This window comes from Gossypium hirsutum, chromosome A08 (assembly GCF_007990345.1).
Source record: "Gossypium hirsutum isolate 1008001.06 chromosome A08, Gossypium_hirsutum_v2.1, whole genome shotgun sequence".
NCBI classification, from domain to species: domain Eukaryota; kingdom Viridiplantae; phylum Streptophyta; class Magnoliopsida; order Malvales; family Malvaceae; genus Gossypium; species Gossypium hirsutum.
The window spans coordinates 4,194,758-4,206,812 of NC_053431.1; the positions used below are offsets into that span (position 1 = coordinate 4,194,758).

The following is a 12,055-nucleotide window of genomic DNA, read 5'->3' on the forward strand; positions in this document are numbered from 1 at the left end:
CTTTCCCCAGATTTACCCTCACGTGTCGCTCTCAAATATCTTTCTTATTCCCTCCCTTTTTCAACCAGATCTCTCAGAACCCATTGCACGGTTGAATCACTCATGACGCTTGGCTTAGGAGGATCGAGCGTCGCGGCTAATCTCTTTGATCCCCTTTCACACTTCTTTTTCGATTACGTTTATTAATCTCTGGTTTCATACATTGTGCTAGTTTTATCGTTTCTCGCTTCTTATAATCAGTTATTATTTATGGGTTTGATCAATTTAGATGGATTAAGATCAGAAAATAGATAGAATTTGTGCAAAGATTTGATTTTTGGATTTGATTTTCTTTTTAGGAGATTGAGGGTTCATTTTAAAATTGTGGGAAAATGATGCAAATTCAATCACTTTCCTTTCCACACTGCACTCAAACTTCAGCCAACCTTTCGGCTTTTCCCCACGGTTTCACTTATTTTTCATCACAAAACCAGATATCCTCACTTTTGGGAAATCAATATTCCCCATCTCGCTCTTTTAATTCATTGAAAAGGGTATCCAGAATTCAATTTAGATCGAGAAAACGCGGGGGCTTGGTTAGGGTTAGATGCGGTATGGTCGAAGATGAGAGTGTTGATGATGGTTTCTACATCAGGAGGTGTGTGGAGCTGGCAAGGAGGGCAATTGGGTTCACAAGTCCTAATCCTTTGGTGGGATGTGTCATTGTGAAAGATGGAAAGATTGTTGGTGAAGGGTTTCATCCTAAAGCTGGCCAGCCTCATGCTGAGGTAAACCCTTTTCTCCTTCATTTGTAAAATGTATGATTTTTTAACCATGATGGTTTAGTTCTTGAATTATATCTGCGTTTGATGCCGTATCCAATACATGTCACCCTCAAAGGATCTCTAACTACTTGTAGAAACTTCAAAAGATTGATTGTAACAATGCCGTGTATATATCGGTATCCATTACTCGCACTCAAGTGCGAGTAACAGTTTTCGAGAGTAATGAACTGCCAATCTGGAATCCTAGGAGAGATGAACTTAGAGCAAAATCTCTAGACAACGTTTGATGCTGGATTGGGATTATGGTTTTGTGATCGATTCTCGGTTGGTAACTTCAATTTATATTTTCTGTTTGGAAGTTGACCGTTCTTTATTGCTTTTTAGGAATGACTGAATATAGGAAATTATGTCTGCAGGTTTTTGCTTTGAGAGATGCTGGGAATTCAGCCGAGAATGCGACTGCATATGTGAGCTTGGAGCCATGTAATCACCATGGAAGAACTCCACCATGTACTGAAGCATTGATTAAAGCCAAAGTGAAAAAGGTGGTGGTCGGGATGGTGGATCCTAACCCGATCGTGGCTTCAAAGGGGGTTGCTAGATTGCGAGATGCAGGAATTGTCGTGACTGTGGGTGTCGAGGAAGAGTTATGCAAGCGGCTCAATGAAGCCTGGATCCATCAAATGTTAACCGGGAAGCCTTTCGTGACTCTTAGGTAAATAAATTCCCTTCACCATAGAATCTAAACATGAAACAAAATTCAATATTCTCGTTTGCTGTCTGTCAGACATCTTGCTCGCTGTGTTCCTTCGATTTGAACTTACCAATAATCAAAGGTCTCTTTTTAATATCCAGATATTCCCTCTCTGTCAATGGCCACTTTTTAGACCAGCTCGGGGAAGGGGTCACCGAGGCTAGTGGATACTACTCAAAGTTGTTGCAAGAATATGACGCAATTATACTTTCTGGAACTTTATCCGAGAAGTTTTCAAGTCCGACATCACAGGAGCCAGGTGCCAATCAGCCTCTTCGGATTGTAGTAGCAAATAATCCCGATCAATTTCCTTCCCTAACCACAGAAGCCTCTAAGACAATAGTATTTGCAGTCAAAGAGATAGCTGCGGAAGCAGATTTGGCTCGAAAAGGAATCGAGGCAGTGGCTTTAGATCGGATAAATTTGACTCCAATTCTCGAACACTGTAAGCGCCAGGGTTTGTGTAGCATTTTACTCGATATGAGGGGCTGCATCCACGACCTCGAAGAACTTGTTAGAGAAACCATTGAACAAAACGTGTTGCAAAAGATAGTAGTGGAAGTGTTGCCATATTGGGATGAATCAAACGGTGCAGGGTCACTTGTGGTATTGAATGGTTTGGTTAAAAGGCTAGAACTGAAGAATTTGCGATCCGAGATCTCAAATCGAAGCCTCGTGGTTGAGGGATATCTTCAAAACCGGTGATCACAATCTTATCAAAGGCACCGATGAAGGAGGAGCAGAACAATGAAACGGCAATTATCATATATCCCAATGTATGATAGGAAGATGACCAAAAACCTAAAGGATAAATTTTGAGAATTTCAAAATTAAAATGCCTTACTTTTTCGTTAAAGCCATTAGTATTTTTTTGGAGGGTCAAAATTTACTAACCATCAAAAGGCAAATTATTATCAACTCGATAATAAGCATATCGACTTTTTAAATTTACCATCAAATACATGTTATTTTATTTGCAACTTAAAAATTCGCCAGCAAGAAGAAATTAAGTGGACTTGTTGGGAACCTAATAATATTTATGATGAGGTAAAAGTAATATGAAAGGAACTTATAGTAGAAGTTAGATTATATTTTGTCTCATTTACTCGAAAATATGTACATTAGTCTATGTACATTAGATTGAAAAGTAAACTTTTACCTTTATGACACAAACTAGGATTTCAATCATTAAAAGATGTTATCAAAGAAGTCAGATGCTTTTTATTTATAGAAATGACAAAGATGAGCATTCGCAACAACAGAAACAAAAAAGAAAAAAAGATAAATTTCAAATTTCTTGCACAAGGTACAACTTTAAAACTATTCCACGATGTTCGGATGATTGGAATAGCATCGAAGTAGGCGACAGGAAACCATTTGCTAATAAAAGAAAGGAAAGCAGGACTTATCTAAACTTCTTTCCTACAATCCTGGCTAACGTTAATGCATAAACAGCACAAACTAAAAGTCTTATAACAACACCTGAGTTTTTAGAATGCATACCCATGACTAGGGACCAAGACCTTGAAAGACCAGCATCATTAACCTAACAAACGCCCGTGTATAAATAGCAAAGAGCAAAATCAGAGAACATTCTGGATATGAAAAAAGATAACAAAGAAATTACTTTGTGCATGTAATCTAAAATTTCAGATGAGCATGGTTGCTCACCGTTGTTATCATAGTAGGCTAAGGAAACATCCCACAAAAATCACCGGCAGTAAATAGCCTGATCGATATGTGGAGGGATTTGCTTAATTTCAGTCCCAAGTTCTTGTTCGATCCTATACCTGTTAGAGTAGACCATATAACATTTCAATGGATCAAGTTATCCTCGATATATGTAGTAGTAAAATTTCATAAAACTGCTAGAGATGAGATAACATACAAGTTAAAGCGGTCCTCGTAAGTGATCAAATTCACTGCTAATCCAAGATGGCCAAACCTTCCTGATCGACCAACCTGAAGTAGAAGAGCACGAGGGTCACAAAAAAGAATGATAAATAATGCAACTTGAAATGAGAGAAATATTTTAACCAACATACTCTATGAAGGTACGTTTCTGAGTTCTTAGGGAAGTCGAAGTTAATAACAACATTCACCGCTTGAATATCTATACCCCTAGTAAAAAGATCTGCAGCAAGTATGGTTCCATATCATTATGAGATTATTCTTCATAAAACGAAGAGCAAAACCATTTTGTGCACTAGGGAATTAATTCCAGTGAAACATAAATTAGAAGAATGTTAGACGAAGCAACGAAAAATTCAAAACCAAAGCTTCTATAGTAGCCAACATATACCACCATATGTTGGCAATCATTCAAGTTCTAATATTCACATACTTCAACCAATTCCTTAACTTAGGATTTGCAAAAGAGAGACATTTAAGCTGAAAGCATAGAGTAGAACTGGAAAAAGATAAAGCAAAGTGGGTTCAGGTAGAATATTATACATTTCAGCATGTTTAGGAAAAGATAAGCAGTAGTAGATTTGAGTAGTAGGTTATATACATGTCAGTGTGTTGTCTAAAAGACATCGGAAAAAGAAAAAGATGTTGAAAAGAAACAAATGGCTAATACAAGAAAAACAGTAAAAGGAAGTCCAGCAAACTATATCAGCAGTACATGCATTTACTTGTTAAATAATCAATATCATCTACGAAGATTAGCTCACCCACAGCATAACATACCAGTACAGACAAGGTTCCTGCATGCTCCATTGCGGAAATCATGAAATACCCTGTTACGGTGGTCCTGAAGCATCTTTGCATGGATATAAAAGCAAGAATAGCCAAGTTCTGTAATTTTCTTGGCCAACAACTCCACTCGATTTACCGAGTTGCAGAAAATGATTGATTGGTTTATTTGCAGCTGTAGGTAAATAAATTCACATGTCATCCAGAGAAAAAGAGAGAAAACTAAATAAAAGTTTATATAAGGTCAAACCTTAGAGAAAAGAGTATTTAAGCAGTGGACTTTCTGTCTTTCTTCCACAAAAGCATAATATTGCGTAATACCCTTTAAAGTAAGTTCATCCATTAGATTAATAATATAAGGTTTTTGTAGATATCTGTCTTTAAAGTCCTTCACAGTAACAGGAAATGTGGCGGAAAACATCAAAATTTGGCGCTTTGCTGAAAGGAAACGTATCAGCTGCTCTATAGAAGGTTGAAATTCAGGAGACAAAAGTTTATCTGCCTGAAAGAAACCAAAACACAGAACATCAAATTTTTTTAGATCACAAGTTTAAATCAAGTATACTACAGGACAATGAAAAGAATCAAATAGCTTCTTTATTGCAGAAATTGTAAGAATTATGGTGCTAATGAGTCAACCCTCTGAATTCTAGTTGAAGACTGAATTTATATAAAGATAAGAATTTAAAAAAGAAAAAAAAATCAGAAAGTTACATAAGACAGAAGATAATAAGAAAATAAAAAGTACAACAAATTCATTGCAGTAATAGGAGAATAGAAAATAAAAGTGCTCAATCTTCACAGAAAAACAGACATGGAAACTCTGGGAGAAATTAGTATGCACAAAAACCCTTGAAGATAGCAAAAACAGCTTCAGTAACTTCACAAATCATATCAGTAAAATTTTCCAAGGAAAAAGATGAACAATGGGGTGTGTGATATACTGATGACTTACAAACAAGAATAAGCATTTGGAATTACATTTAAATTCTTTAAGCAAAAACCCAACAAATTATGCAGGCAAAAGTAATCCAAGAACTTGGATCTCTGGAGAGAAAACAGTAAACTGTAAAGCCCAGTATTGCCAACGGCACAAGGCGCACTCTAAGCGCTAGAACTATTATATTGCCTGAGGCGTTAGATGAAAAAAAAAAAGTGCTTGCCTGAGCAAAGATGCAATGCATTCTAATAATTCTAAAAATGATTTCTAGTTTATCGTCCAGTGTATCCCACAAACCATGCAAAAATTTTCTATTTTTCATTTATTGGCCAATTTCCTTAAAATTGCAAGTTTGCTGCTCAAAATATCCTTCACCTTTTTTTACTATTATATGGCCATTTATAAGTGCCTGGTGCACCTAGGCATCCTTTTTTTAAGGTGATAGGTGCAAAAAAAGGCCACCTAATTGAAATTCTTAATTTCTTTACTTCTTCTAATTAACTGTACATTTAACAGTTTTTTATTTGAACTTCGGTGCATGCCTAACATGGATAAATATACTAGATGAAGGATACTTATGCTTCCCCTTTTAGCAAAAAAAAAAAGAAAGAAAGAAAGAAAGAAAAAAAAAAGTACAAATACTTTCCCTACAAGTTCAAATCATGGCAAGCATTTCTACCCTCCCACCCAGCCAAAAAGACAAAGCATAAAAACTGTTTGTCAAGATAAATAAATAAAAAATCTTTCTTTCCCCGTGCATCCAAAATGCTTCTAACTTCATCTTCTTCTCTAATGCTAACTTGAAAGAACAAAAAGTTAAACTGAAACAAAAGTAAACAGAGCCACTACCAAAAATTTACCTCATCCATGATAAGCATTGAACAATCTTTCAAAATGCAAACACCCTTTTTAGCAAGGTCTAGTATTCTGCCGGGGGTTCCAACCAGCAAATGGACTGGTTGATACAATCGCATGATATCATCCTTGAGACTGGTACCTCCTGTTGTAACCATGACTTGAATTTGTAAATGCTTTCCAAGCTCCTTGCACACTTGTGATGTCTGAAGAGCCAGTTCTCGTGTTGGAACAAGTATAACAACTGTGCGAAAACACATATATTGGTAAAAACAAGAAACTAAACAGATAATTGATGTAAAATCAATATCCATGGGAGGCATTGATAACTTAGTGCCAAAAGTAAACATCATGAAATAGAAAAGGGAGATATGAAATTGACTTGTATTTCAAATTAAGCCAGACTGGGTTCAAATAAAGAACTTATTGGTGTAGGCTTCTGGAAGATAACTCAATGTTAATTCCTAGACTGATGCAAAAATTGTTAAATCCATTTACAAGAAGGGAGACACAATACACTTCCTTCAAAAATTAGTACAGAAGTTTGTGCCTCACTAGACTATGCACATCCATGACAATGCATTCAAACTTCAGTTAACAACATGCAGCAAATGATAATCAGGTGTCTATTCCACTACCTAACTGACAAGCAGATCATGTAACTAGAAGAACAATAAACAATAAAAATCCAAAGCTAGCTTAATTGCAGTACCCATTACTGGACCTACAATTCATGCACATTATACATATATAAGTGAATGAAGATTTAACCTTGAATAACATTCTTATCTTGGTCAATTTTTTCCAAGGCAGGAATGCAGAATGCTGCTGTCTTCCCAGTTCCGTTTTTGGCTCTGGCAAGAATATCACTTCCAGTTAAAGCAATGGGAATACTCTCTTCCTGAATAGGTGAAGGTCTTTCAAAACCCTTCTCATATATTCCCATAAGAAGTTCACGTTTCAAAAAGTAGTCCTCAAACTCATTTCCCTTTGTAGCTGTCACATCCTGGAAGCAATTTAAAATGCAGATTGGTACATAAAATGTCGTTAAATTATTAGAAAATTTTCAAAGACTAACAGCACCATTCTCACGCCTTGTCATGAGATGTCACATAAATACAATGTAATGCAAGCCTAAGAAGATGAAGTAATGCAAGCCTAAGAAGATGTAAGTTCAAGCCAGATGACCTCAACATCAGAGGCCTAGGATTTAAAAAAAAGTGCACCTGCATTACCAGAAAAATAGACAAGAACAGTTTGTCCTTAACACCATTCTAAAGAGCTGAGAAGAATTTTATCATTTCATCAAGGTATGGTGTACTAGGAGAAAAATATATACAGCTATGCTGCAATTTCCTTCTAAATATAACCAATATAAACAGAGCCTTCAAGGAAATTTTAAATGACAGTTCAGCTATGCAAGTTATTAACAAGGATGAAGTAAATTCTATACAATATACATACATGTTTAAAATATCAGTTACAGGCATACCTCTGTTTTGTAGCGAGTATCTGGTGGTGGCATCTTTAGCCTTGCCTTCCAATCTTGTGAACTGAAAGTGGTGGGGGAAAAAGGTAAATAATTGTAACACCATGCAATATGTTTCTTGAACGAAAAGGCAGGACAGGAAACTCAATTTGTGGGGAAAAAATCCCATAAACATGGAAGTTTCAAGCTATAGCATACATATTGCGAATTCATTGCCACTTGGCACATATAGGGTTAAAAGTTTATAACAAAAAAGAAAGTAATTAGTAATCACGGAAGCAAGTCGGAGATTTGACAAGCCTCATTCAGTCCTTCCTAACGTGCCATAGTAAAAAATAACTAAAATACTACACAACTACAAGAGAATATCAAAATCTATATAACATTATTTGATATAAAAATACGTTACACAGTTATGACATGAAAAAAAATTACACAAACATGATACAAATACACGAATTGTCAAATCTGCTTATTGCCTGATGTGATCTGGAATGCTCAAAACGTGTAAAATAGGGTAACGTTCAAGAAATGCAGAAATACCAAGATATATAATGCCAGAAATACAAACAAGCGAATGCCAACAAAACAAATGAGAAGAAACTAGAATGGACCTTGAGTCGAAGGCTTCGGATTGTATGGTCTTCTCAACCTCGTCGACGACACTGGAGTCATTGGTTCCGGGCAACTGGTTTCGCCTAAGCCACTGCTGCTGTCGTTGTTGCTGATGTTGATGTTGGTTGTGAAACTGGTGGTGATTCTGCACAAAATTCCTCTGCATGTAGTTCTGTTGTGGCGGCCTCGACTGAAAACCAGGGTTCGAGTTTAGTCCGCCGCCGCGGCCAACGCCGATCGCCGGTGGATACCTTCCTCTACTATTCATATCACAACCCTAAACTCCAAAACACCACAAATTCCTAGAAAAAAATTCCGAAATCTGTACACAAAATCTGTACACAAACTACAAAAAATTTTAAAAAAAATCGAAGACTAGGGTTTCTCGCAAATGGGGTAACGCCTTAAATAGTGGCAAAACCGAGAGTCCTAAATCACAACAATTAAGCTAGGGCTTGCAACATTCGGGTAAAACTAAGGGATCTTGAAGTAGAGAGCAAAAGAAATTGAAAGAATTTTGTGGAGAGGAAATGATTCGCAACAGATTTTCGATTGGTTGTGGCAAAGGATTGAGAAATTAGAGATGAAAAAGGGGTTGATTCATAGTCGATTTCTGGGCTTTTGCAAATGGGGGAAATTTTTAATTTCTTCTGTGCATTTTGATTTTGATACTAATTAATATATAGTCTTTTAATTTTTTACATTTGCCACAACATCTAACTGATTTTTTTTCTTTTTTCTTTTTTAATTTTAATTTTCGAGTTTGTTTTTATAAAAGATTTTTTTATCACATACTATTTTTTAGGTTAAAGTCTGCAATTAGTCCCTTTACTTTGTAAAAGTTATAGATTTAGTCTTTATACTTTAATTTGATCAATTTGAGTCCCTATACTTTTCAAACATTAAAATTTTAGTCCTAACTCAAACACTAGCTGTTAAATCCATCTGGTTAAATTCAATTACTAGTCTTACACTAAATGTACAATTGTAGATTTAGTTAATATCCTTCAATTTGATCATTCTAAGTCCCTACACTTTTTCAAATTTTAAAATTTCAATTTTGACGCAAATGACAATAGTTAATATGTGAAAATTATAAGCCGATATGACATTATACATATGATAATATGTTTGATGTATTAGATTTTAGAAATAGTAGAACTTAATGAATTTAACAATTATCATTTGGTGAGGATTGAAATTTTAAATTTTAAAAAAGACATGGACTAAAATGACTAAATTAAAGTACATAGATTAAATCTACAACTTTTTGTATAGTACAATGACTAATAACAAAATTTAACTTTTTTATTTTCGAGTTTTTATCGAATGGTGCTTGAATTTGACTATTAATGATTGATGTTGATTGAGTTTCAATTCAGTTAGCTCTATTGCTATTACAATAACTAAGAAATGTGAATTTAAAGGTGATTAAACACGTTTTTCCAATTTTTTTCGATTTAAGGTTTTAGAGAGATTATATAAAAAAAGAAAAAAAACATAATATATTTTTGAAAAAAAATTGTGCCATGAAAATGCAATATTTTTTAATTTAAATATAAAAATTCAAAATATATATCAATTCTAAAATATAGTCCAAAGTTTTTACTTAAAATGTTAAATATACATATAAAATTGAAAATAAATTACAAAAAATTAAGATAAAAATAAAAATATTTTAAAATCCAAAAAACAAAATTGATTTGTGGTGACCAGCATCCGAAATATATCGCGGGTCAACTTTGATGAATGCAATCAATTTTTGTTTTTTAAATTTAAAATTTTTTTTAATTTAAATAAATTAACTACTTTTTTAATTAGAGAATTTAAAATGAAATTAAAATTAAAAAATAATATAACTTGTGGGTTTTTTTATAAATTTTAAGAATTTATATATAATTATTTAGTTTAAAATTTCTTAAAATATTAGCTATTTTTAAATATATTTTAACTTTTTATATATTTTTAGGAATTTTATAATTTCAAAAGAATTACTATATATTTAAAAATTTTCAAATTATAAAATCTTAAAATCTTAAATTTGAAGCTAATTAAAATGAGATATGCGTTTCATTTTCGTTGCTTCAAATTTAAAATTTTAACACCCAACTTAAATATTCATAATTGCGGTTTTTTTTTAAATACACGAATAAGTCAATATTTAGAAAAATTATGAGAAGGCCGATTTTATAAAAACGCATTCAATTATAAGTATTTTCAACGTAATGATAGAAAAACATTTCTAACTAGAAGCGTTTTCTATCACATAAAAATTAAAAGTGGCAGCACTAATATTTTTTTTCCTAATGCCACCTATAAATGTAGAAATAGAACTTACAAAACAGGTCTTCCTAAAGTCTTATTTTCCTTCTTTTCTTAAGCGATATAAGATGGGTATATATAGACTCATAATTCATTTACAACTTATTACCAGACAATGCGAGATTGCTTACTCTTTTAACTAACAACATAAGATTAAAAGTTATACTATATTTTAAGATTTAGAATTACAGTTTATAGTTTAAGATTTAAAGTTTTTGTTTTAGGGTTTAGAGTTAAAGTTTTAAATTCAGGGTTTTTAATATAAGTAAAATTTATGGTTTAAAGTAGACTTGTTCATGAGTCGAACTACTAACTTAGACTTGAAGGTCCGCTCGAAATTTGGGAGAGTTTAGGTAAAAATATTAAGCCTGAAAAAATGGGCTTGAACAAAAAAATTAGGCCCGTTTAAAATATGGGCTAAGCTTAGGCTTGAACATTCAAGGTCTGACTCGACCCGTTTAAAGTTTATGATATTTTATATTATGTAATTTATAATACATTGGAAAAAACAAACCTATACTAAATATATAATACTACTATAATGTAAACATTAAAATAATGTTAAGATGACTATATAAAAAATTTTAATAAATAAAAAATATATAAATTTATTAAATATTAAATTTAAATAATATAAATATATTTTTAAATATTTTTAAAAATAATATGGGTTTAAGTTAATCCTTTGCAAATATGGGCGAGTTTAAAATTAATTTAAATTAATCTTTTGCAAATATGGGCTGGATTGGGTGAAATTTAGGCCCTTATTTCGGGTCTGGCTAGGCTTGGGTAAATATAAAATATGTTAATATCATACTTAGACTCGATTTAAACCCAGCTCGACCTGGCCCATGAGCATATTTAGTTTAAAACTTTGAATTGGTATTTTGTGAAATAACTAATTAAGAACTTTTATGAAATTTTAAAATATATAATTGAAGTAAAGTTATGACACAATTTATTATAGCAGCGGAGAAAGTCAGAAAACTTTTTGAGGGGAGTCGGAATTAAGTTGCATATTTTCATAATAGTAAAATCAAAATTTCACCATATTAATTGCCTATATCTTTATTATTTTTAAAATACTAAATTAAATTTTCTCATTTTTGGAAGGGCAAAGTGCAATTTTATTATATATTAATTTAAAATTTTTAAAATTATAAAATAACTAAAGGTGAAATTTTCTATTTTAGGAGATCGAGACCTCATTGGCTCTGCCGGTGTATAATTGACTGAAATTTAAGGTTTTGAAATCAAAATAAAGATGCCAATATTTTAATGATTTTATAATTTTAAAACTTAAATTTTACATAAAATATTTTTAATTTTTGTAAATTTTTTGTTCATAAATGTATGTATCTCTAAACTTTTAGTATTTATATACATATCTCTACGACATTTTATAATCATATTTTTCTCACATCGTTTCGATATATTTTTTTTTTATAATACAAAATCACCCCTAAGGCACACAAACAATTCAATGTATACACGGGATAGTGACAGATTCGTGTTAGGCGGTATTGCGGACTATAGGGAGAATCGGATGGAGGGAGAGTGGGCGGAGGCCGAGGCTTTGAGGGATAGGATTATTTGGACCCGAGATAATAATGTTGTGA

At 32.9% G+C, this 12,055-nt stretch overlaps 2 protein-coding genes across 2 annotated transcripts; one reads left to right on the plus strand and one right to left on the minus strand.

The window, feature by feature from the left end:
• The first annotated feature begins 268 nt into the window (after nucleotides 1-268).
• Nucleotides 269-2,374, plus strand: LOC107930493 (riboflavin biosynthesis protein PYRD, chloroplastic). Its single transcript, XM_016862157.2, has 3 exons — nucleotides 269-767; nucleotides 1,181-1,479; nucleotides 1,620-2,374. The coding sequence occupies exons 1-3, from the start codon at nucleotides 372-374 to the stop codon at nucleotides 2,221-2,223; spliced, it is 1,299 nt and encodes a 432-aa protein (XP_016717646.1). The 5' UTR covers nucleotides 269-371; the 3' UTR covers nucleotides 2,224-2,374.
• Nucleotides 2,375-2,716: 342 nt separating this feature from the next.
• On the minus strand, nucleotides 2,717-8,853 carry LOC107930495 (DEAD-box ATP-dependent RNA helicase 8). Its single transcript, XM_041075666.1, has 10 exons — nucleotides 8,114-8,853; nucleotides 7,503-7,563; nucleotides 6,782-7,016; nucleotides 6,016-6,254; nucleotides 4,466-4,717; nucleotides 4,210-4,390; nucleotides 3,564-3,652; nucleotides 3,407-3,480; nucleotides 3,190-3,308; nucleotides 2,717-3,064 (listed from the first exon to the last, which is right to left on the minus strand). Exons 1-9 carry the CDS (start codon nucleotides 8,380-8,382, stop codon nucleotides 3,230-3,232), a joined length of 1,479 nt encoding a protein of 492 aa, XP_040931600.1. The 5' UTR covers nucleotides 8,383-8,853; the 3' UTR covers nucleotides 2,717-3,064; nucleotides 3,190-3,229.
• Nucleotides 8,854-12,055: the final 3,202 nt, after the last annotated feature.

Coding starts and splice junctions, on each gene's coding strand:
- LOC107930493 (XM_016862157.2), top strand. CDS start 372: ATGATGCAAATTCAATCACTTTCCTTTCCACACTGCACTCAAACTTCA. Junction 768..1,180: donor CTGGCCAGCCTCATGCTGAG/GTAAACCCTTTT, acceptor TTATGTCTGCAG/GTTTTTGCTTTGAGAGATGC. Junction 1,480..1,619: donor AAGCCTTTCGTGACTCTTAG/GTAAATAAATTC, acceptor TTTAATATCCAG/ATATTCCCTCTCTGTCAATG.
- LOC107930495 (XM_041075666.1), bottom strand. CDS start 8,382: ATGAATAGTAGAGGAAGGTATCCACCGGCGATCGGCGTTGGCCGCGGC. Junction 7,564..8,113: donor TCCGAAGCCTTCGACTCAAG/GTCCATTCTAGT, acceptor CACCACTTTCAG/TTCACAAGATTGGAAGGCAA. Junction 4,391..4,465: donor TAAATACTCTTTTCTCTAAG/GTTTGACCTTAT, acceptor ATTTACCTACAG/CTGCAAATAAACCAATCAAT.